General features: G+C 35.0%; 1 protein-coding gene across 6 annotated transcripts in view; it reads left to right on the forward strand.

The window, feature by feature from the left end:
- ANGPT1 (angiopoietin 1) overlaps nucleotides 1-26,482 on the forward strand; it is a 242,976-nt gene that overhangs the window by 165,795 nt on the left and 50,699 nt on the right. For 5 of the 6 annotated variants that reach the window (XM_005869066.2, XM_014541986.1, XM_005869067.2 and 2 more), the window contains exons 5-6: nucleotides 16,862-16,983; nucleotides 26,026-26,127. In XM_005869066.2, the coding sequence (XP_005869128.1) occupies nucleotides 16,862-16,983; nucleotides 26,026-26,127 (224 nt within the window). The remainder of the gene's footprint in view (nucleotides 1-16,861; nucleotides 16,984-26,025; nucleotides 26,128-26,482) is intronic. The other variant, XM_014541985.1, reaches the window with a different exon arrangement.

The following is a 26,482-nucleotide window of genomic DNA, read 5'->3' on the forward strand; positions in this document are numbered from 1 at the left end:
TGTTAGAAATATCAGGCCCTGGTGATTCTCACAGAGCTCATATGTCTGCCTACTTATCATAACTTTACTTCTTTCTGAGTATTTGTCTAATAAATGTGACTTTAAACTTTTAGAAGCTGGGGGATGATTTCAAAATTAAAATTCTTGGCTAGGTTTGGAGTTTGGATGCAACATCAGGCAGCCAAACATCTGTTCAATTCGAGAAACATTTATTGAACAGTTATGATGGCACTTCTGATAGATGCTCAGGGTCTGAGGAAAGTAACCGTGTCTACTCTATAATATAACATATTAAAATATAATAATAGAGACAGAAATTGTCTAATACTTCAGACCTCTAAATATTTATTTTCTCTTTAATGATACAGTTCTAAAATAAATAACACCCACTCAGAGTCTGAGAACAGTAACTGTGTCTATTCTATGATATAACATATTAAAAATATAATAATAGAGACAGAAATGATCTAATAACTTCAGGTCTCTAAATATTTATTTTCTTTTTAATTATACAATCCTAAAATAAATTCTGATTTAGCTACAGGACTTGTGATCTTAATGTAAGACTATTGCCCCATTTTCCAGTTCTCATAATCACAGATTTTATTTGTTTCTTGTTAATCTTTTTATAAATCCCACAATTAAGTATTCTAAATATTTGGTTATTTAAGGACTCATAAGAGACAAAATGGAAAGTGATTCTCACTAAGGCCTCCACCAAGATTTTAATTCTTTGTATATCATTATTTTCACTGGCACCATTATCTTTAGTTATGGTAACTTTAAAATTTTAAATGACTAATAGCATAATGCTGGCTAAATATCAGTTACTAAAATTAACTTCTATTTTATTCTAATTCTAAAACACATAAGTAAAACCTTTCCCTATTTTTATGACAAAAAATTCATTTATCAAATGGATTTATTATTTATCAAAAGATTATATGTAAATATTCTGTTTTTTAAATTTAAATATATTAAAGTATGTCTAAATCATTACATCACAATAAATGCATCAATTTTCCAAAATGTGTATTTTTCAAAATCAAAGAGTAGGCTCTTGAAATTTTTTCCAAAAACATCATGAACTGTGTTTTAATCCAAAAAGCCAAAAATTTTAATTGACCCTAAGGGTCCTCTAGTTCCAACTTGACTCAGTTATTTATGGAGACAGTCTGAATGTAATACAAGGCAAGGGAAGATTTTTTTGGAGTTTTTTCTGTCCTTGGCAACTAATTTAACTATTATGAAACCATTTCATCATTTATAAAGTCAGTAAAATTGGTCTACTTCACAGTGTGATAGGGAAAGGATTATATTAGATACTGCATATAAAAGCAAAGAGACTTATTAATCTGTAGTTCCTTCCTTCCCCTCCAAGTGACAAGATTCAATTAAATACAAATTTATTAAGTGTTATATATAAGTAAATTTTTTTTCATGGAAAATGTCTGAATACAATGCTCTAGAATGCCAGACTACTATCATCTAAGCACCTTCTTTTAGCCTCAGTTTTTTAATCTCTGAAATGGGATCATAACACACAACTAATGAGTTTGTAATAAGAGTTAGAAGAGGTTTATATAAACACTGCCTATCCATAAATAGTGACTAACTATAGTGTAGTTATGTGCTGCATAACGATGTTTCAGTCAACAATGGACCACATGTATGACTGTGGTCATTATGGAGCTGAAATATTCCTATTGCCTAGTGATGTTGTAGCCATTGCAACATCATAGTGCAACACAATATTCATGTTCATGGTGATGCTGGTGTGAAGAAACCTACTGTGATGCTGATCATATAAAGTATACCATATATGATTATGTACATGACAGAATACTTGATAATGATTAATAAATGACTATGCTACAGGCATATGTATTTACTATACTATATTTTAATTGTTATTTTAGAGTGTACTCTTTTTACTTATAAAAAAAGTTTGCTATGAAATAGTATGTTGGCATATAATGTTTATGGGGTCTCCTAATTGCATCATTTTCTTTTGTGCTTGATTTTATCTCATGTTGTTTGGTTCATTATAACCTCTAAGCATCAAACTCCACTGCTAATGTTGCCATTAAGAGGCCACATTGAGTGATTGACATAGAAATGAAATTAATATAATGATTATGAAAGTGGAAAATCAGCAATGGGTAATGCTCACCAGTTAGGCATGTCCGATTCCACCATATCTACAATCTCGAAGAACAAGAATAAAATGACAGAAGCTGTCAAAGAATCTACTTCATCGAAGGCAACAAGACTAACAAAAATTCAAGAAGGGCCTGTATGAGACGTGGAGAAACTTCTAATGATCTGGATTGGAGACTAGGCACAGAAGCATATCTCTTTAAGCTCCATAATGATCACAGCCAAAGCAAAAGGTTGTTGAAAGAAGAGGTTGGACCTGACCATGATATTGAATTTACTGCTAGCTCTGGGTAGTTTGAACCACTCAAGAATCATTATTTATTAAATTATGTGCAAGTGAGTGGTGAGTCTGCGAGTGCTGATGTGAAGGCAGCTGAAGAATGTTTGGAAACTCCAGATAAGCTGACTGTGGAGGAAAATTACTTGCCAGAGCAAATATTCAATATGGATGAAACTTCCCTGTTCTGAAAATGGATGTACAAAAGACTTTTATTCATAAAGAAGCCAAGCCAATACCCAGCTTCAAGGTTCTTAAGGACATGATAAGTCTTGCTTGGGGACAACGTTGCAGGCTACAGATTGACACCCTTTGTGATCAGGCACAGTAAGAACCCAGGGCCTTCACGCATATCAATAAGCACATATTTCCAGTGTGCTATAGAAGGATAAGAAGTCTTACATGACCCAGTCCTTCCTCCAGGGTGTCCTCCTGGATTGCTATGCCAGTAAAATGGAAAGTACGGTTTGTAGAATAACATACTTTTTAAGATTGTGCTTATTGTTGATAATATTTCCAAACATTTTTCTTTTATTGAGGATATTTATCCCAATATCAAAGTGGTTTTTTATCTCTCTACATACCACCTCTTTGATCCAACCAATGGATCAAGGAATTATGGCAGCTTTAAAGGAAAACCTTTGCCTAAGCTGTTGATGCAACTGAGGAAAACACAGATGCAATTGTTGAAGGATTACTACATTTATGACTGCATCAAGAACCTTGCTTGGGCCTGGGGTGATGTCACCAAAGAGTATGAATGGCATGTGGAAAAAAGACACTGGAAAGGTTCATTCGTGACTTGAAAGGATTTTCCATGGATTAAGAGATTTCTATGGCAAACACTTCATCCTGGGTGTGGATTAGGATGGCATCAAGGATCTCCTAGAGGTGGATCCAGAGGAACTGGTTAATGAGGAGTTGTAGGAACTGGAACTGAAATGCAGTGGCTGAAGGAGACATAAGAGAAAAGGGAAACTGCAGGAGAAGAAATAGAAGAACCCCCAAAATTCACAGTGAAAGGTTTTTGCAGAAGCTTTTGCAGACCACAATAAGCTTCTTAAAAAGTTTGAAAAGATGGACCCCAACACCAAAATGATTTTATTAATAAAGAGGAATGTTCATGGTACATTATCTGTTTACAAGCAAATCTATGATGAGAAAAATGAAACAAATCTAGCAAACCACCGTAGACATATTTCTGAAAAGAGTGGCACTCCTCAAGAAGAGCCTCAGGCAGGCCCTTCAGGAGGCGTCCAGAGGAAGGCAGTTATCACAGGAGGTGAGGGCTCCATGCATGTCACTGACCCTGAAGGCCTCCCAGTGGGACAAGATGTGGAGGTGGAAGACAGTGAGTGATGTCGATGATTCTGACCATGTGTAGACCTCCGTGTGCCTGTGTCTTAGTTTTTAACCAAAAAAGTTTAAAAGTTAAAAAAAATGTTAAAAATAGAAAAATCTTATAGAATAAGAGTATGAAGAAAGAAATATTTTTGTACAGCTGTACAATGTGTTTGTGTTTTCAGCTCAGTGTTACTACATAAGAGTTGAAAAGTTAAGAAAAAATCAGAAGTTTATAAAGTAAAAAAGTTTAGCAAGCTAAGGTTAGCTTCTTATTGAAGAATGAAAAGCATTCTTTTATAAATTAAGTGAAGCCTAAGTGTACACAGTTTATAAAGTCCACAGCAGAGTATCGTAATGTCCGAGACCTTCACATTCACTCACCACTCACTGACTCACCAGAGCACCTTCCAGTCATACTCACTCCATTCATGGTAAGTGCCCTGAACAAGTGTACCATTTTAAAGCTTCTATACCATACTTTTACTGTACCTTTTCTATGCTCAGATATGTTTAGATACACGAGTACTTACCATTGTGTTACAATTGCCTACCGTATTCAATATAGTTACATGCTGTACAGGTTGTAGCCTGGGAGCAGTAGGCTATACCATCTAGCTTGCGTGTGTAGTAGGCTATCCCATCTTGGTTTGTATAATTGCACTCTATGATGTTCACACAATGATAAAAATCTCTGGGAGATGCATTTTACAGAATGTATTCCTGTTGTTAAGCGATGTATGAGTGTAAATGCTCAAAAAATTGTAATTGTTTTTATTTTTATGCTTGCTTAAGTGCTTATAACTCACTAAAGTCATATGATAAAAGCATGCCTAGAAGTGTTGGCTAGAAGTTTATCCTTTCCCTGTACATGTGTTCGGACCAGGAACTATAAATCTATCTTTGTGTATAGGGAGTATTTTTGTTTAGTTTCATAGAATTTCTCCTACCAAAACATCTTTATCATGAGATACATTTAAGCTAAGTACAGTTAATATACACTTTTTTCTGAAATAATTCACCAAACTTTCTTCTTCTTGTTTCAAACAGACAATAGTGGTGTCTTAGGCAAACAGTCATTTCAAACTGAATTGCATCCGCTTTGCAAGACTTCGGGTAACACATTTATTTCTGTCTAACCTTTGACTGCCAACATTTGCTCACATTTATTCTTAGGAACATTACCCATTAAAGAAATATTGTCTATTGCCCTCAATGTTACCATAGCATCAACGCTTAGCTGATTGCTTCATGCTTTTGGCAATTCACAGTTAATGTGGGAATTAAATAGTTCACACTGATAATGACATGGAAACGAAGTTTGGACTTCTTTGGGGGAAGATAATGACTATCAAACATTCACCAGTCATCTATGTACATAGGTGATTAAAATATCATCACATATGTTGAACACACACAAGGGAAACATCATATTATGTGATCATGAATTTAATTACTAGCAAAGCATAAAAAAGGAAGGACAATTTTTTAAAAGAAAATGTCATTTAGGCTCTATCATAAAATTATGTGCAATAATTATCTTACTGTCCAAATCAGCTTGGAGCGTACTTCTGCTATACCAAGATATGATTCATAAATTTATCCATTCATTCAAAAAATAGTTATGCAATGAATATTCTGTTTCAGATTTCCTTCTGGGGATAAGGGTGTTCATCCATTTTTATTTCACAAATATTTGCTGAGTTCCTACAATATACCAGATACTGTTCAGAATACTGGGAAGAGAGGAAAGATGTAATTCAGTCTTTGGTTACAGGGAAACTAGAGTTGGGAGGGGAGAAAGATAGGTAAACAGTTATATTCTCTATAACTGTTAGCTAGAGGTGAGGCCAGGATGCCAGGGCACTAGCAAAACATACAGGAAAGCCGAAACCGGTTTGGCTCAGTGGATGGAGCGTCGGCCTTCGGACTGGAAGGTCCCGGGTTCGATTCCGGTCAAGGGCATGTATCTGGGTTGCGGGCACATCCCCAGTGGGAGGTGTGCAGGAGGCAGCTGATCGATGTTTCTCTCTCATCGATGTTTCTAGCTCTCTATCTCTCTCCCTTCCTGTCTGTAAAAAAATCAATAAAAAAATATATTAAAAAAAATAAAGAGTTAAAAAAAAAACATACAGGAAGAACATTAAAATCATGGCAGAGACAGAAGGACCGAGGGCACACTCTCGCCTCTCTAGAGTCTTCTTGCAGATTTTGTTAAATGTTTGTTATGATTCAGGCATTGCTTAAGCTTTGTGTATTAATTTAGTTTGTCCTCACACCAACAGTATGAGGAAACTACTATGGTTGGTCCAATTTTATAAATTTGACAGAGAACTTGAGCAGTTTGTGTGAGGATACATGGCTGGAAAAGATTGATCCATAATTCAAACATAGGCAGAGTGGCTTTCATGGGGAGATAATGACTAAGTTTTCAAAATGAAGAAGGCAGTGTATGTGCAGAGCTCAGATGGGGAGGAAAGGTAGAGTTGGTGGTTTTCATCAGATTCTCAAAAGGATCTCCTAGGAGAGAAATGATAAGGTCAGTAGCAAATAGGGGCAAATGAAAAGGCAGGTGGAAGGGGAATTTGTGAACAAAGAAGAATTAGAATCAATAAGAAATAATGACTTATCAGAAGTAGAGTTAAACATAACTTCCAAGTTTTGGGTTTGAGTAACTGAGGGGATGTTGATGACATCCTTAAAATCAGCAATGTGTGAAAAGCAACAAGTTTAAGGGGGAAAGATAATGAGTTTAGTTTGAGCACATTGCCTGAGCTAACTGTGGGACAATTAAAATCTGTAAAGGTAGAGGAATCAGAATTTGAAATTCAGAAGAGCAATCTGGATGGCCATCTATAGATAGGTGTGTCCTCAGAGAAGACAGGTGGTAAAGCCATGCAGCAAATGAAGTCATGTGTAAAGTGTGTGTAAAGCAATGACTCAACCAACTGGGGGTTTATAGATCCATTTCAGAATCTGATGAAAACTAGCCTACCTTTCTTCCCTACCTAGTGCAAGTACCCACACAAATTTATGTACAATTTCAGAGGCTTGACATACTAAGATTATGAACCCATTTAAAAATAATAAGAATGTAAAACCAAAGACAGAAAATTGGGAGTTCTTTCAGGGACAGATAAAAACAGGCCAAAAAGAAAACAGAATCAGAGAAAAACTAGTAGTGAGCAGTGATATGGCAGGTAGAAAATGTTGTTATGAAAGATCTACTTAACTACAAATAAGCAGAAAGTCAATTAAAAATAAAACAGACTGAGAACTGAATTTTGGAACTGGATGACCTTCTCTAGGGAGAATTTGGTTGTAGTGTATGCTCAATGGCGTAGGTCAAAGACTAGAATGAGTAAGAGGAAGAAAAGCAGGAAATGTTGTCTACCCACATCCCAGAATCTTGAATGCGAAAGGATAGACAACAGTTTTGGCTAGGAAGGCACACAAGGTAGAGAGGATTAAAAAAACTTAAAAATAAATGCTGAGACATGAGGATGTTTTTATACTTCATGCCCTCTAGTAGGAAGTTCAAATTCAAATCATAAGGAGCTTCTCATGAAGTTCATTTTAAAGACTTCTTTCACATCATCTGAAAGACATGGTGACTGATACTACAAATAGTTAAGTGATCCAAATTATGTGGTTTTAGTGCCTTTCCCGGAGGCCAATTGCAGTGGTATGGAACGTTTGATCATTATTTTCGGTCCTCTGGACTTCTGAAAAGGGTAAATGAGGCATTTGCTTCCTTCCCAGTGCTGAGGAGACATTTGGCTCTGTTCTCAGAATAATTCTACCATCTGAAAGGAATTTACCTCCTGTGCAGTGTCTATTGATTTTTGTGAAGTAAATCATTCAGTCAATGGATAAGATAGTTTGAGCTCCTCTTGCAAGTCCCTTGAGTTAAGAATGACTCTAAAAACATCACAAGCGATGGGAGGAAATTAAAAGTTTTTGACTGTCACTCATATAAACATTGATAAAAATAGAAAAGATCATTTCGTTGACTGAATAAAATATTTGGTTTTTCGTTGACTGCGTGTAATGCACTATTTAACATTAGGTAGAAAGAGAAAGAAAAATACAGGAAGTCATCTGCTGAACACAACAGTGAGCACTTGTTCCCATTTAATGAGGGAAATGCTTTATCTTGACAGAAAATTATATGTTAAACATTTACAGTTTCCTTAAAATGAACCACACTTTCTAGCACTTCCTTTCATAAAACCCAATGGCTTAAGGGGAAAGTGACTGTTTATTTTTGGAAGTGGTATATTTCTCCTTTTTTTGATGGAGCATGTTATCTGTCTTTCGAAAAGTTGCAATTTCTGTAGAAAAAAAATTGTGTGAATAGTGAATAGCCAAACTAATGATAACAAAATAAAAAATAATATAGTCCTTGACCTTTCCCATGAACTATTTCTAAACCACATCTTTTGGGGGAGATTTGAAATTTTGTGGTTAATTCACTTTTGGAATTAGAGTTTCAGCTTCAGAAATGAGACTATCTGAAAAGGGATATCTCCTGGTTCCAGCTGGGCCTGGCAGCAACCAGGGTGAAAGGCCACAAAAAAAGAGTGTTGCCTTGATGTTCCAACATTACTGTGAGCAAACTCCATGCCTTCTTCTCTTACGCTTTCATAGCCTTACATAAAAATAAGATGTTGCTTTTTAACATAAGGTTTTTCTAAAGTCAGTAGCAAAGAACCTTTAAAACTATTGATTAAAAACGTTTTTAGCTTCCCATGGAAGTTCATCATTTATTTTTAAGATGCCAGCATCATAACTAATTCTAACACTGTAATTTCTTCCTACTACTGGCTGGGTGTTCACATTCTGAGTGGGATCAACTTCAGTAACAAATCACATTAACATGTGACCCACCAAGAATAACCTACCTTTTCAATGAGTTTATGTTGAAGATAAATTATTAAATGTGATACCAATTCAGTCAAATCTCTTTTACTTTTATTGTGTCCTTTCATGTACTCGTAATTATTTTAGGTCTGAACATTCTGTTTTCCTTTAGAACAGTGAATTTGAACCATGGATTTTATTTTAAGTGGAGATTTGGTTCTCATAGAAGGTGTTACCAGTTGTTTTGGCCTCATGTACACACTTACAATTGCACAAATAAATCAAACTCAGTCGTAATTAATGCAGCCCATGTCCCTAAAACTAGGACTTAATCTGAGGTGGCCTCCTCACCAGTGTCTCAGAACAGCTATGGCATATGTCACCTGGAGGGCAGGGCACAATGGTCTAGAAGGAACAGGACTCAAGACTTCTGCATTCCAGTCCCAGCACTTCTGCCAGGTTGCTTAGCAGAATAGTGCCACACATCTTGGGAATTTTCCTGGTGGCCTGAACAAACATGCACAGTTTATAAATTTTATCAACCATTCCATATCTTCTTGTGGCTTTGTATCACTCAGAGTGACAGAGGACACCGTAAGTTCAGAGCAGGACTCCACATAGAACCCCAGCTAGTAGTTAAGAACTGTTCTTCAAGTATATTTCACCACAAGAAAAGGAAACAAAGTTCCATACCTATGGTGACAGTCAGCCTTTATTTATTTAAAACTTCAAAGTGAAGGTTTTTGTGTATGTGTGTGTCAGTTTTCAAAAGCATTTGGCAACTACTTTCTACATTTACAGCATTGCCCAAGGACTTTCATTCCATTTTTAATGGCTCTTGCTGAAATCAATTTGTCTCATAATAAGGCACAAAACATGTATATTATGTTTTAAGCTTTCCCACATGCATAGGAAATCTTTTGTTAAAAATCAGTATATTCCAGTCATGTTAAAAAACATTACATGAGAAATTAACACACATGAAACACCTGAAATGACCTTCTGAACAAATGGCAAGGTCATGTAGCACTCCTAACTGCCCATCTGGGTGCCCAAAGGGAAAACATGGAAATATATTTTGTGAAAAATGAATGATTACTGGATTAAACAAAGGTTGCCTGCAAATCCATTTTCAGCTGTCAGTCATTTTTTTAAAAATACTAGTTGCTTTAAATGTAATGCACATTGACTACATGTTCAGTTATATGTATGCGTAATTTCACATTAGAGAAGCATTAGAAAATTTATTTAAATACACTAATCAAACTAAAGTACATATAGAATTACTTGCTGTTTCATTATTCTACAATAAAAAAAGGTACCATTATATTAGTAATCCACCTATGTCTGCCATAGGGTGGTTTGCATGTCCACATAGATTTAACAGTTTATGTACCTTATGCATATGTCTCAATATTATGATATTTATGTATGTACTTATACATATTTATGTATTATACATAATGATTAATTTATTGTCCATATAATTACAATGTATCTTTTTAAGCAGTAAAATTTTAAGAAAATTAAAAAGCATTGTGATGGTAAATTTTTTTTTGCATTGCTTTTATTCTCTCTTCACTTTTTCCTCCAAGAAGAGAAGATTGAATAAAATTAAAGCTTTACAATTTTTAAAATTCATTATCATCAGCATGAATCAATATGTATCATAATACCATGATGCCTTTGAAAAAGTATGTAATCTTTCCCAAACTGTTATACTTTCTTATTTTTGCTTACTTTTAAAGCTTTACTGTCTTTTCCTCATACATACAAAAAAGCTTTTACCATGAATTGTTTTTCATTTTCATGCCTGATTCTAGCAGATGAACACCAACACACACTCACAGATGCACACACACACATGCCTACTCTCTCCTCCCCACACCAGCCCTTCTTCTAAATGTGTACTTCTAACTAGTCCAGAAGCTGGGAAATCAAATAACTAGCCTTGTGAAAATAATATATAGGAATTATTAAATCCTGGTTGGCATAACTTGTAAGGAATGGACATGATGAAATTCGGTATGGCTTCTCAAGGGCCTTTTACTTTATAACCCTCTGTTAGCTTTTGAAGTTCTGTTTTACATTTCTGCTGAGAGTTCCCCTCTCTCAGATAATTCTGCTATGTGTGGCTCTCTTCTACCCTCATTTCAACATTTACTAGTATCTTCTTCCTTGTCATATCTGCCTCCTGTCACTCCTCCCATATTGCCTGCTTCCATGTCAAGAGCCTGTAATCATTCAGAATTGAGACCTGTCCTAATTCACTCAAGACCCTTGGTGTGACATTGTCAGTGGAGATAAGTATCACTGGGGACTCTGTGACAGATGTCTCACTGAAGATCTATTTGAGTTTGACTTTAGTCCAGAAGTGAGTAAGAAGTAGTTAAGATTCTCAGCTTCATAGTTAAAGAGTTCCTTACAAGTGTTTGTGAAGTTAGGTAGTATCTCTGAGCCCCAGTTTCCTTGTTTATAAAGCAATGTATTTACAAACCTACCTCAAAAGTGTTTATAAGGATTAAATGAAATGAAGCATATGAAACATACTTAGCACATGAAATCAGAGTTGAGTATACATAATTAGTGTTCAGTTAATGCTAGTTGATTTTATTAAGCTCATGCTCATAGCTCCACCAAGGAGATGATGGGTAATTAAGAGCTGACAGATTGTCCACAAAATAGTTACACATAAGTAATTTAAATGAGAGTAAACAGCCCTTTTTTATAAAAAAAAATTTTAAATAGTAATGCAGCAAGTAAATGATCTTCGAGTGTTTTATATGAGATAAAATATCAACTTTGAAATTTTTAATTTAGAATCATAAAGGTTTTATGTATGTGTGTTGCTATGTATATATGTGCTATGTATTTATTAAATCATTGCTAAGTCTCTCTCACCTTAACACATGTTCACAAAATATTGAAATATTGAATATTGCCTGCAAACCTTCCTTTAATCGTCCCACAGCCTTGAAGTATAAGGGATTACCTTCTTCCACTTCTAAAAGTCCTTTCAAACAAATTAAGATTCTAGGAAGTTTCTTTAAGTGGGCTTTCCATGAAATGCCTGCACACCTGTCTCAAGTGTACAGAATCTAATGAATCATTTGATTGTTTTCATATAGTCAGATATGCCAGGGTTTTTTCATCCATATGCTCAGTGAACTTCAGTGACCTGTCCTATTGAAAATCACAAATTTATGGCAATTCCTAGTACTACAATCTCCTTGATGATGATGGCCAAAAAGTACTACAAAGATTATTATCCTTAAACCAGCAACTTGATCCACATTCACTCTGATGTTTGCTAAATACTGGAGAGATATGAATGATGAGCCACATCTAAGATTTAAAAGGAATGCTTGAAGAATCAATTTCTTTATAGCAGCTTATTAGGAAATGAGTAGGATTCAAGGGCTTTGGCTTTTTACATTGTCTCTGATAGCAAGGCTAATCGCCATCTGTGTTTTCTACTAGGTCTGCTGAGACTCATAACTATCAATTCTACATTCCAGGAAGTTTTCTCTTGAGGGTTCATCTGAATTGAAGTGACCCTCTGCCTCAACTTTCATGGTTCTTCCCTGAAGTCAGCCTGGTGGCAGATATGCCATCTGGATTGAAACTGTTTGGACAAACGAAAGGAAGAGCCTGATAAAGTCAATAGCTGCTGGAGTCAGGGTCTCCGGTTGCATATTGACTGAATGTTGGCTGGTGAAAGACAGACATGCACCTGTTTGTGTCTTTAGATCGGGAACATTTTTGTTGTTCAGATAAGACTAAATGAAAAGAATGATTTTACTTGCTGATAGTGGTGTAGGTAAAGTCTTTGAATTGGCACACCAGGCACTTGAAATGTAGTTCAGATATGCTCTTCTACATGCCTTATTCGTTCAGATGTTATCTCTTCTCAACTGTTGTTTACTTTCTAAAGCTGAGATCAAAGTTAGGAAAAAAGAAAATGGAGGCTAGGAAGGGACTGGTAGTAATGATGGGATCTAGACTCCACTTAGAGAAAAGACGAAGTCATGAAGCATTAAAGAATGGGAGAGGAAACAATGAGTATGTGGTCAAAGAAGGAACTTTTAGATGCAAAGATCTATTTTTTAAAAATATATTTTTATTGATTTCAGAAAGGAAGGGAGAGGAAGAGAGAGAAACATCAATGATGACAGAGAATCATTAATTAGCTGCCTATTGCACGCCCCCTACTGGGATTTAGCCTGCAACCTGGGCATGTGCCCTTGACCAGAATCAAACCCGGGACCCTTCAGTCTGCAGGCCCTGCTCAAAAATCTATTTTTTAATGCCTGCTTTTAAACCGGTTTATTATTACAAAGAAGTCTAACCACGTTGACAGATAGCTGAACCCTCTATCAGGTCTCCAGATCACTCTCCCCAGTTCTGTCCAGTTGGTGCTTCTTTCATCCTCTTCCATCAGGTTTCCCCTATCTACCTTTTGTCATTACCATGCATTCCTCCAGACATTCTTTGTTAACCTCAAAGTAAAAGGCCAAAGTGAGAGGCAACAAGCATTTATTTGAAATCAAGAAAGAACAGCTCTTTGGGAAGCATTGGTTCAGGCAGAAACCCAGCAGTGTTCTGATTAGAAGACAAAGCAAAGAGAACTTATGAGAAAGGGAAGGGGAATTATATCAATAGAAGGAGGGCCTTTCTATTGGTGCAGATAAGCTAACGTAGTGATGCTAATTCTAAACAGTGTTTTCAATTTTCAGCCTGGGTAGCCATCAGTCCAGTAGTCCTAGTATCTGACTTCCTGGTATCTTTACAAACAGGTGTTTGGGACACACTGTTACTGTAGGCCCAGTCCACAGGTTATTTTGCCCTGTTTTAACATTCCAAAGGTTGGAGAAGTAAGACTTGCAAGGCAGTTCCTCTGGGATGGCAGCTCGGCTCCACTTTAAAGTGGCTCCATTTATGTTATTTATTTTTTTCTTTTTACATCTTCCATCTTTTTTAATTTCAAGATATCCTACAAAAATTTATCCATAACTCTGACACTTGTAATCTTCAGTGAATTCATCTTTGTTCTTGTCTTTCTATGTTTGAAAATGTTTATTATGTGTCCAGTCTTAACAATAGCTAATCATAACACTGAATTTCAGAACTCTCTGGTACTTAACGAAGAAAATAATTAGTCTTGCAAATTTAAATTATGAGATTAAAACCTCTATAATCAACATTGGTATATACCTCCTATATCATTTCATCTGAAATAATCCTTAAGTGTTAACTATTCAGATAAAGCTTACAGTATACAGCAAGATTAGATTAACTGGGTTTTATGGGTTTTTTTAGACTTAAGCAATGATGGTATGACCTGATGTAGTCAATGAATAAAATACACCAATTAGCCAACTTTAACAGGGAGAGTCCAGTTCTAATCCTACCAGTAACCAGTCAATTGTAATTGCCCTGCATTTAGTCAGCTATAATATTTGTATTTGAGGGTAGGAAACAACAGGATCCACCACTCCATTAACTAGACTGGCTGGCTTTCCATAGCTTGCTAGTATCCTTCCATAAGAGAAAATAATAATGTAATGCTATTATTAATAATAATTTAATACCATAATATTATAATACCATAATAACAACAATAATAACTACATTTCTTGAGTACTTACTGTAATTCAATCACTTGGCTCTGTTACATAACTCATACTCGTGCCTCAGAAATATATATTACCACCCCACTTTATAGATCAAAATAGAAAGAAAAACTCTGAAGGTCAGTCTACTCTTACAGAAGGAGCCCTTTTCAAACCACATTATATAATACAAATATCAAAAGTAAGCTGTGAATGAAGCTTTTAAGTTGATTTTAAATGTTTTAATACTCTAAAATCTTTTAATACTCTAATTAAAAACAAGCAATCTAATTTTCTTAGAAGGAAAGGACTGTTTCTTCCGGGAAGACTGCAAGTGTTTCAGTTTTTCAAAAATACCAAATTACATTTCAAGAAAATCAAATATCTGTATTAGATATGTTGCCATAGCAATGAATCCTTAGTATAATCATAGAACTACTTGTACCTTTTATAGTAGAATCCTAAAGCCATTTTTCCAGTTGTAAACATTCATAACAATGATAACATTCATGGTTTGGACATCATTTGTATATAATTAGTTTGCAGAAAAACAAGATAATAACAATTTTTCTCGGTTATTTAAAATGTGTATGAAATAGCTTCCCTCTTCCCACACAACAGCCTCTTTACCCACACCTTCCTGAAGAGGAAAAGAAAAGGGGAGGGAGGTGGCAGAAGAGTGGGAAGGGAATGTACTCTCCCTAGATAACTAACTAAGGGAGGGCAGGAAGTGGTATATGCAATGAGAAGAAGCATTTTCTCCTTAGATAAATGACCTACACTATCTTTCACCCCAAAAAGAAAAATGGGTTTGTCATTGATTTTCTGTTGACCACATCTTCCTGTGTTGTTCATCCTCTTAAGAGATCATAAATTTAGTTGGTATTTCTTTTCAACTTTTTTTTTGGTATCTAATTTGGTTATTTCCACATTTCAACAAAAGAAAATCAAGCATTTAGAACTTAAAACATTTTTTTGTGGAAAATAACAGTCCATTAGCTGAAAATAGGCAAGCACAAGTGAATTGCATTGATGTTTTTGACAATGACAACACCTTTATATAATTTATTGACATGCCCAATGATATTTCAGATGGCTTTTGAGTAAGTATTTATTTTTCTGGTGCTATTTGCATATATTCTGTACAGTACCTCTTCATTATCATATGAACCTGCAATCCTGTGATTACTTATTCTGTGTTTATATTGCAATTGTAATGGTGGTATTTAAATGTAATTATTAATACAAGTAGGTAAAACCACTAGTGCAGACATGAGCTATAGAAAAAAACCATGATACTGTTAAATAATTCTAAATTTTTGTTATGGCAACATGTCTGATATGGATATTTCATTTTCTTGAAATATAGGTATTTCTGAAAATTTGAAATATTTATATTGAGATAGTCCTTCTTTCTACCAAGATTAGACTGTTTATTTTTAATTGCCTATAAATTAGTAACATCGTGCATCTTAAGTTTAAATCAGGCTAGTATTTTAGACTGACAAAGAATTTAAAAGCACTGATTCATAGTTTACCTTTTCTATTTTTATTATAAAAGACCATTGCAACTCAGTGACTAAAAGTAAATATTTATTAAATAACACAATTATAACAAGATGATAAACTTATTAATCTTCTAGAAAAGGTTTAATGAAACCAATTACTAAAATAATATATATTTATTAGGAAATACTACATCATAAATATTTTATAAATATACCACCCACAGCTAAATACTATTAAATATGAGTAATTTTCATAGCTTGATCTCATTAATAAGAACTTAATGGATGAAGCTTAGTAAATAAAATAAAGTTCTCAGTAAAGACTATCTCCAATTAAATTTATTTTCCACTGGATTTACAGCTTTTTTGGAACTCTTCCCCTATATCATTTAATTTCAAACCTTACTTTCATTTTTGTGTGTATTATCTACCTAATAGTTTAACTATAGGGCATTGAATAAAGAACAAAGTTCAGTTTCCTCGTCTTTCTAGATAGTTAAATTAGGTCAGAGATTCTTTTCTACTTTCTGAATATAATTATTTGGGGGATTGTCTTTTTTAATTTAAAAATTCTAGAACTTCTTCAATTTTAAAGCCATGGAAAGAACAGTCCTGCCTACGTTTAGTGTTTTAAGTCTCCATACTGTATTTTTATGTTTGAATTTGTTATCTTCATCTCTTTGTCCTCCAAAAAATGCTTCCGCACTTTAAAAAACTTTCCTATGAAATGTAGGTAAGAACTTTTTAGAAATTTTGCAGGAATATTGACATAATTGTTACTGATTAGAGGTATTACATAATCATGCCAGTTGACTTGATGTTCTGGAGAACCTTTAGAGAAAAACAAGATTTAAAAAATTAAGCAAAATATTTAAAAAGTATTCAGTTGAAAATTGCTCTGCAGGTTTTTTTCTTAAGCTTTGTAATTTTGTAAGTCACCTCAAAATCTAGTATTGTCTTTATGATAAATTTTTCATTAAATGCAATATTGACATTTGTTTGGAGGAAATGAAGACTTGCTTAGTTATACTTGAAGTCCATTTGGGTACTAATGGTACTGATACTTTTATTCATATATTGCAATCTTTTTTTTTTTGCAGTTTTACTAAAGGGAGGAAAAAAAGAGGAACCATTTAGAGACTGTGCAGATGTATATCAAGCTGGTTTTAATAAAAGTGGAATCTACACTATTTATATTAATAATATGCCAGAACCCAAAAAGGTAAAACCAGAAGTGTTTGTTTATGAGATGTAAAACAGAACCTAGTTGAATTGCTGAATAATCAGATTGATTTGTGAGCTTGTTAAACTGAAAATATATATGCCTGAGCTCTTTTCTCTCAAAAAAATACTCTGTTTCCCAGGTCCATAAAGTATGAAAATCTATTGTACAGACCTCCCCCAAGTCCCACACCTACCATCCCTCTTTTACACAAAGTTTTCTTATTTATTCTTTCTCATTCCTAGAATGTCCCATTGCTTATAAATGCTTGCCTTATTCAGATTGCATGTTGAAGTCATATATACTTCAAGTGCCGGGAAGGAGTCCCAAGGACCCAGATGGCACACGTCATCCACAGTCCAGACACTGTGCAGAGGGGGCTAGGGACACATTTCCAGAATCACTGCTTCTGCTGGGGTGAGAGAAACACATTCTATCTTAAACACAAAAGGATTTGCTTTTCGTATTTACCTAAAAGAGTGGGTTGGAGGGTAGGAATCATCAGTATGTTGAACAGGATCCAAAGTAAACTTTGAAGTAAGAAACCATTATCTTCCTGCTGTCATTTCTCTTCTATATACTCTTTCTCCCTATTTATCCGTTAAATCATCAATCCGTTCCTTCATTCAATACATATTAAGTGTATGTTGTTCATTTGCCAGTCAAATACTAGCAAATACACTGACTAGGGACATAATACAGAACAAACAGTTCCCAGTGTGTGGCGAAGACAGACAAATACACAGATAATTATACTGTAGACGTGTAGTGATAGAGGCAGTCTGTTTGAAGCAGGGTTTTACAAACCTTTGAGGAGAGCCCTGCTCTTCAATATAAAGTGTCAGCTAGATGCCCTAGAGCAGTGGCCGGCAAACTGTGGCTCGCGAGCCACGTGCGGCTCTTTGGCCCCTCGCATGGGCCACGAAGTTTCAATCGTGCTGTACGTGTGCACCCGCACGTGGTAATTTGTGGAAGAGCCACACTCAAGGGGCCAAAGAGCCGCATGTGGCTCGCGAGCCGCAGTTTGCCAACCACGGCCCTAGAGCCCAAGAAGCCAGGCTGCCTCTGCAATGCTTCTTCAAAGGATGGAACAACTTTCTTCCCTTTTCCCCCTAAACCAGCCCTGACCCTATTTCCTCTTTCCTGGTTCCCTCCAACAAACCTGTATGACTTCCTCATAGGGCTCCTGCAAATGCTCCTGGAAGGCCTTCCCTGGTTCCCTCCAACAAACCTGTATGACTTCCTCATACTTCTACAAGGCCAAGACTTGTATCCTTTTATCTTTTATTTTCCTTTTTTTAATGGAAGTACAATTGGTACATAACGTTATATTAGTTTCAGGTGTATAACCCAGTAATTCGATATTTGTATATAGTACAAAGTTATCACTGCAATGTCTACTCATCAGCATATGGTTGACCACTTCCATCCATTTTGCCCACCCTGCAAACCCCTTTCCCTCTGACAGCTAATCTGTCCTCCGTATCTATGAGTTTTGTTTGTTTTATTTTTTAGATTCCACAAATAAGTGAAATCATAAGATATTTGTCTTTCTCTGTCTGATTTATTTCTATGAGCATCATATCCTCAAGGTCCATCCATGCTGTTGCAAATGACAAGATTCCCTTCTTTTTATGGCCAAGTGGTATTCCACTGTATGTACCTTTCTATTTTGATTTCCTGGGACCCAGCAGAGTTTCTGGCTCATCATAGGTCCTCAAGAAGTATGTGCTGAAATGAATGAATGAATGAATGAATGAATGTTCAGCTGATGGTAACATTAACACTTCTATGTAGTGCATCATAAGTAAGCCTAACTTATTTAGTCTTCCTGTTGTTAAATTCCTTTGATTGGCCAGGGCAATGAATCTTAGAAACAGTTTGTCAGATGTCACACAATTGTCAAGGTGGAAAGTCTCTACCCGTGTTCTCTCTCTACTGATTTCAGTAAGGATTAGTGGTTTAAGTTAGCTTAATGTTTGTTTTTTTCCTTTGTTAGGACAAAATTTTACCCTAAAAAGAGACCATGCATATAGCTGGAGGTGGGGGAGAAAGCACAAGGAGAAGAGGTGGCAGGCACAGGTCTATACATTGCTACCAGGACACCTACTAGAGAAGTTTGGTTTCACCTGTTTTTTCATTTTGGGCTTCAGTGAAAGATGTCACTGAATCAAGTGATTCATGGCCTTTTAAAAAACAAGTTTTATATATTTAAATGCCATTTAACAAAGAAAAATCAACCAAAAAAATGAGTTCGCGTGTCACCTCTGACACGTGTGTCATAGTTTCGCCATCACTGTTATAGGAAGAGCCTTTTAAATCCTTTGACATTAAGCCTTCCTACTGTGCTTGCTGATATCTTAAAATCATACTTAAGCTTCAGTTCATTTTACACACACACAGGCATGTAAACACTGCACATAGTGCCACCTTACACAGAGCATGTAAAGTGGCCAGAAACTGTCTTGGGGTGGAGTAGTGGAGCTAACGTAATGCTGTATGTAACTACTCACAGTCCCGCCCAAGACCTGGAAGGACCCCTAAATTATTGTTAGCTCAGCTGTAACATAGCTTGATTAGGACAATACAGTTAACTAAAAATACTGTGACCCTCCTCTTAGACTCCTAATGACTCTATGATATATATGAATATAAAAATAAAATAAGTTTTAAAGTTTTTAGATTAACATGCACACTTTTAGAATATTTTTCACTCCATCACCAATACGCCTTGTGGCCATGGTGCAGACCTTACAAATACAGTTTTGATCATTCCACGACCTTTAATTCGTGTACAACCACAACTCTATTCTAGTTCAAAATGTTTTGAGATACAAATGATGCATAGGCCATTTGCAGAGCCACACTCCTTTTAGGGTGGAAGAAAAATAGCCAATCTTAACTCATTATCTTGAACAGCTCAAACTCATAAACTTGAATAATAACTCATTAACTTGAATAAATGTGCTTTTCATATTTATATAAAGGAGTGGCTTGGAGGATCCAGTTCATTAGTTCAGTGGCTGACTCCTATGTTGGTTTCACCAGGATTGCATGATTTAAATTTACACCCCTGAGGAGTGATGAATTTTGCATCTTATGGAGCTTCAGGGTTCCTGAATAAATAAAATCTGAAATATTAAATCCACAAATGTTAAATATCTGGATTAAACTTCTGAGATTTGGGCCTAGGAAAACATTGTAGCCTGAACAGATTAGCAGTGAAATTAGTACAGCCTGTAACAAGCAAATTTTTATCACTGTAGAAATGGCCCCATGGCCATTCATTCCTCTTCTAGTCAGGGCGGTTACCAGATTTAGTTTTAATGGAAATAATGGCAGAGTATGGTGAGGGGGGAGATAACTGAGCAGAAGGGAGAAAGACTTTGATAACTTCTTGACTTCGGTGTGCATTCCCTTGTTTTATCTATTTCGTTTATGATCATGAATCCTCTCACAAGTAGTAATGGTCTAATGTGGAGATGGATACTTTAGCTGGATATATCTGCATTTTTTTGTAGGTTGAACATTTTGTTTTAAAACCATTATTATATTCACATAGCTTGGCATTAGTAAGAACAAATATGGTGTGAATTCCCCCAATGTCATTTAGGAGCTGATTAACACAGTAGTTAAAATGTATTAATCACTAATATTTTGCCAGGTCATATTCTAAGAACTTCATATGTAGTCACATGTTTACTCTTCAACAACTCTACGAAATAGATGCTCCCATTATTTGTATTTTAGGAAAATAACTTGCCCCAAACATATAGTTATTAGATATTGAACACAGACTTTGTAACAAAGGAATCAATTGCAGACTATGCGATCTTAACAGGGGCCAAGCATGATAATTACTTATTAAGTGGTGACTAAAGTAGCACTGTTTGAACCTATATGAGTGACTTAGAATAGTTTATTATAAAAAATTATGTAAAATTGATTTATGCTCTGATTATAAGCCACCCTTTCACCCTATAATCCATTTTATTCTTCTATTTTTATAGAAATCATTGGTATTCTTTCAATTCTATAAAAAGTGCTTAGAAATTCATCCTTCCAAGTAGATTGTGCTTTGTAGATATAAAGTTTGGTGATACTTTTGGATTTATTTAGCAAATTTTTGCTCATTGTGATTCTTGTGGAAGTTGTAGGAAGGATCAGAAACTCAAGGCAAACCTTTATAAAAATAAAAGAAAACGAAAAGTTCAAATATCTATGATATGGGATATGGGCCAATCAATAAAATTGGACTATTTTAGGCAGAGTAAGAATTGCAAGTATAGATAATTTTTATGCAATTGCAGTTTTGACCGCCATCATTCCCTGCCAAGAAAGGATGTCTGCAAAGGTTAGAAAAGTGTTATATTTTCAAATGTAATGTGGAAGCCAAAGGCACTTTTCTAGGACTACTTAATTTTTCAAGTACATAGACAATGAGAATTAGATTATATATACATTTTTTTACTTTGATATTATTAATAGCTTGTGGTATTTTCCTCTCTGAATTCTCTTCTATGCATAGTAGCTGGAAATGAGATTTTTTTTCTTTCATTTCATAAGTTTCTGAAACCAAATGCCCTATCCCTAGCTTACTTTCATTTTAAAAAAAAAACAACATTAAATTATAAATCTCCTTATTGTAAAATATTAAAAAATTATTTCTGAGTTCACAATTTCCCCAATTCTTAGAAAAGGACTATGACAAATGTTTTGAACCTTTTTTATTTAAGGTTATGGAAAAATAATTAACATCCACAAGTCTAATCATTCCAACTTGTATGGAGCATAAAAAATAAGAACTATGTGAATCAAATTTCCACTTTTTGTTTGGGTTTAAATCTCCGTATTATGTTAAAAGGTATTTAATGCTTGGAAGCTTTGACCTTGCCTGGGATAGGAGCCAGTTCAATCTTTTCTTGGATAGAGTTAAGCCCAAGTCATATGATCAATAAATGCAAGCAGCATAGTAAATGTAGGAAGACCTTGTCTACAGGAAGATAGCGCAGACCACACGATAATGGCAAATGAACTTTTCAAGTCATTTCATGTCTCAAATCTTTTGAAACCAGCCACCTTTTTTCTTGAACTTACTTCATCTATTAAGCATTGGCTTTTTATTTTTCTTCTGACTAGAAATAGCACGGTTTCTTTTTTCCTAGAGTGAATCCAACATTTTAAGTATATGCATGATAATAAAAAGTAGTATGTGCATAGATCAGTAATGCCAGGATTATTAACAAAAAGCTAGTAGTCGTAATCTTAAGGACAGTTTACTGAATTTATAGATATAGGGTGTCCCAAAAATGTGTAAATACACTTTGAATAATTATAAAGGTAGTGTTTATTAAGATACATTTCATTTTCAAAATTGAGCTATCAGCTGTTAAAGTGTATATACATTTTTTGGACACCCTGTATTTTGGCTTTGTACATTCATTATATGCAGTTATATACAATAGTAAATTGTACTGTAATATATGAGATATGTACAGAGTGTATAGTGCATAATATAAATACATATTATATATTACATACATACATCCAAGAGATGTGAGTAATGCAAAACCTAATGTGTGCTGAACACAATTCTAAAAACTTTATATGCATTGACTCATTTAGTCCTTGCAAAATATCTAAGAGAGAGAGAAAGTAGAGGTGGGATTTGAACACAGGTAATCTAGTACCCAAGTCCATCCCCTGACCAAAGTGCCATTCAGTTCTATTATGCCCATAAATAACAAATGGGGCCTGTTATGTCTGTTATTATTGAGTCCTAACAAGAATTATAGAGTAAATGCTCAACCCGCTCATTTCTCTGCACTTCAGCTTCCAAACAGTATCTTCCTGAGTAACTTCCATCTCCCATGTAGCTGACTTGCTCTGGCTTTTTCTCTCAGAAGGGTTCTCAAAACATCTTAGCATTTTTAAGTCACTGGATATCTTCGTTTAAAAGGAAGGTTATCTTTTTCTAAACTTTGTGAGTGATTCTAAAACTTTTCATAGAATTTTAAGAACAGATAATATAATAAAAACTGTACAGGGTAGTTTTCTCTACACACTATATTTATAAATGGAGTTATTTCTTAGCCCCGAGTATGTAAGTGAACTTTATAGGTTTGCAAACACAGTTTGACAAAATTTCAGGCAATCAATGTCCATCAAAATATAAAAATCTATAAAAAAAATTCTGGATTAGCTAGTCCAGGCAGGGCAACATTTAATTAAGAAACAGGTGCCATCAGTTCCCCCAGCAAACCACATTCTTGACATTATCACTTACTCTTAAGTTTCACCAGGAAAGTTCCACCTTGGCCACTTGTCTTGAATCACCACCTGTTCCCTCTTTAAACTGTGCCATCTGGATTTCATTGTCACAGGAATCCTGCACTCTCTTCAAAGTCACTAATAGCGCCTTCGTTTTAAATTTGAGGGTGTATTTTCTTAATCTTTGTCTTGACTTCTCTGGAATATTTGATTAAGTTGATCACTTCCCCAACTCAAAATTCATCCCCTTCTTGTTTTGCATTACATTAATCAAGTTTTTCTTTTTTCTTTTTCCTTCTTGCATCTCTATTTATTCAACAAGTACTCATTTAGTACACACTATGGGCTAGGCACTGCTCTAGGAACTGGTAAAAGTAGCAAGTAAAATGAAGTCCCTGTCCTCTTAAAGGCTATTAATGTATTTTATCTCCATCAGTTGCTTTACAAAGCCCTTTCTTGGGTCCTCCTGCCTACCCCTCCCCCACTCATATCTCTTTCCACTTTTTTCTTTTCATCTTTAGATAACCCACCTTCAAACTATCAACTATTATTTTCAAGCATATTACTCCCAATCCATTTTGAATTAGGTAGACCTGAGGTTCAATCTTGGGTCCAGCACTTATTATTAATAATAACCATTGGTAAATTATTGAAGTATTAAGCCTTAGGTTTTTATCTGTAAAATGGGGATAATCTTCATTCTTACATCATAGGGTTGTTGTAAGATAAATTAGAAAATGCATGTAAAGAGTTTAAATTATCTGACCCTTAAAAAGAGCATGCTATAGTTAATGGCTATTCCTTTCTTATTCCCTTATTCTGTGATCCATAGTCTATCCTTGGTAGACCTTCAATAAATCATCTCTAACTGATCAATAACTCCCCCTTTTGGATGGCTATCCTACTTTACACTCTACATGTTTAAAACCATAATCATTTTCTTTTTCTCATATGTTAGCTCTCTTCCTTAAATTTCTCATTTAGATCACTGTCTTCATCATTCTGCAGTTCACAAGGGCTGAAAATTGTGGACTCCTGCATCTTCTTAATTCCATAGGAGTAGTCACTGTTGAAACTTTTAGGCATTTTTCAGGATATGACCCATATTTTTTTTATCATTAACAACCATTTGTAACACAGAATCAATGCCAAAAATGCTTGTTGAGTGAGAAATAAGTGAATGAATGGATTAGAATTAAGGAAGACAAAGGACTAGCTGGAGCCTATGTTGAGGACAATTAATAGGTACAGAAGGGTTAAGGAATTAGTTGAGGGGGAACTAGAGTGGGGGACTCCACATTTATAATCTTGGAGGTGAGTCAGTTCCTAGAGATTGTGAAGACATGCTGATGGGTGGCTGTTGTCAAATTAGAGGCCGGCCAGGCCAGCCCTCAGGAGAGTAGTTTACCTGTTTATATGCTCACAAATAGGCATGTATCTTTTAGTTCCTTTCACTCTGAAGAAGTACATGGATAATTTGTCCTTTGAATGACAGTTTTTGCCATTGTTCTCCTAGCCTTTAGCTATCTGTGCCCCACATTTAATGCCTCAGGGAAAACGCTTGAAGTTTTCCCTTAATCAGTTCAGCTCTATGTCCACACAGCCTGTCTGCTGCTGTTGCATCATATCTACACCTTTAGCCAGCCTCCAAAATGCTTTAGAAGTCAATTGACAGGGGAATGGTGTTCCCCATCTCTGGGCCCTTGAATAATCAAACTGCCACATTCGTGCTGCATCAATTACAGTGATTGCGGAAAACGCTTGAAGTTTTCCCTTAATCAGTTTAGCTCTATGTCCACACAGCCTGTCTGCTGCTGTTGCATCATATCTACACCTTTAGCCAGCCTCCAAAATGCTTTAGAAGTCAATTGACAGGGGAATGGTGTTCCCCATCTCTGGGCCCTTGAATAATCAAACTGCCACATTCGTGCTGCATCAATTACAGTGATTGCTCTCCAAAGATAATCCCATTACAGATATGCTTCTCTCCTTGGGTGGACCTGAGGAAAATGAATCAATTTCTAAATAAATACTATTGTATTTAGAATAATTGAAATAAGCATAACTCTTTGTAAGAGTCGGATAACTTTTCCTCATGGGAAAGAAATGCTTGTTGCAGTCAGAAGGAATACAGTATGTCATATTCTCTTCTTAATGTTCATGACGAAAATTCATGCAAATAATGTGTTCTCCATATGCCAAGGACAAATTTTTGCCTCTAATGTAACACTGAACCATCAAGAATAATTATTGTAGTATGTAAGTATATAAAAGTTAATATGCAATGAAATATATAATAGCTAACTACAAATGATTTTTTAAAATTTGTTTTTCTAAAACTTTATTATGATTATATTGCCATTTCAATTAACTAAAGATTTAAAAATCTCAAGTCTTACATTTTGGTGATAAAATGGTCTGTACTTCTGGAAACTTTAGTAATATTTTAAAAAATAGAACATACACAAGTACCTATTGCCATTTAAAACAAAGATCTTTAAATTTTTTAATAGTCTGAAACACAATTTTCAGGTGACAGATTTAACTGTTTATAAGTAACTAATGTGTCTTTGATGGAATTTAATCAGAAATAACTCAAATGTAAGACAAATAACCAATCATGTCTAAATTAACATTTTTCAACATAGTAATTTTTATTCTTTTTATCTATAGGCCTATCTATCTTATTTCTATTTTAAAACATATCTGATACATGTTTATTTAAAACAAACCTAATTTTTTACTTGACTTTATTTCCCCCTTTTCTGTCAGGTATTTTGCAATATGGATCTTAATGGGGGTGGTTGGACTGTGATACAGCATCGTGAAGATGGAAGTGTGGATTTCCAAAGAGGTTGGAAAGAATATAAAATGGTAAGATGGAAGAATTTAGTAGTTTTTTGATGTTTTATCATGAGGTTATCTTTACTACACTATGTGATAAACTCTTGTATTTTTAGATGTTTTTTAGTTATTTAAGAATAAAATGATAAATTAGTGACATTATTTTCATTAAACACAAGACACTCATAAATCATTTTCAGTAAATTGTTTCCATGTGTGCATTAGAAAGAAAAATGTGTTACTGAAATTCTTTGGTGAACTGTTATGTATTGCCTGGATTTGTTCCTGGTTGAATGAGGGTGGGGGAAGCTAGAACTCAGACCTAGGCTGGGTACATGAGCCAGGACAAGGGAATTGTGCAGGGCTGTGGGTTATGGAGCAGGAC

The sequence above is a fragment of the Myotis brandtii genome, unplaced genomic scaffold, assembly GCF_000412655.1.
Source record: "Myotis brandtii unplaced genomic scaffold, ASM41265v1 scaffold285, whole genome shotgun sequence".
Classification (NCBI taxonomy): domain Eukaryota; kingdom Metazoa; phylum Chordata; class Mammalia; order Chiroptera; family Vespertilionidae; genus Myotis; species Myotis brandtii.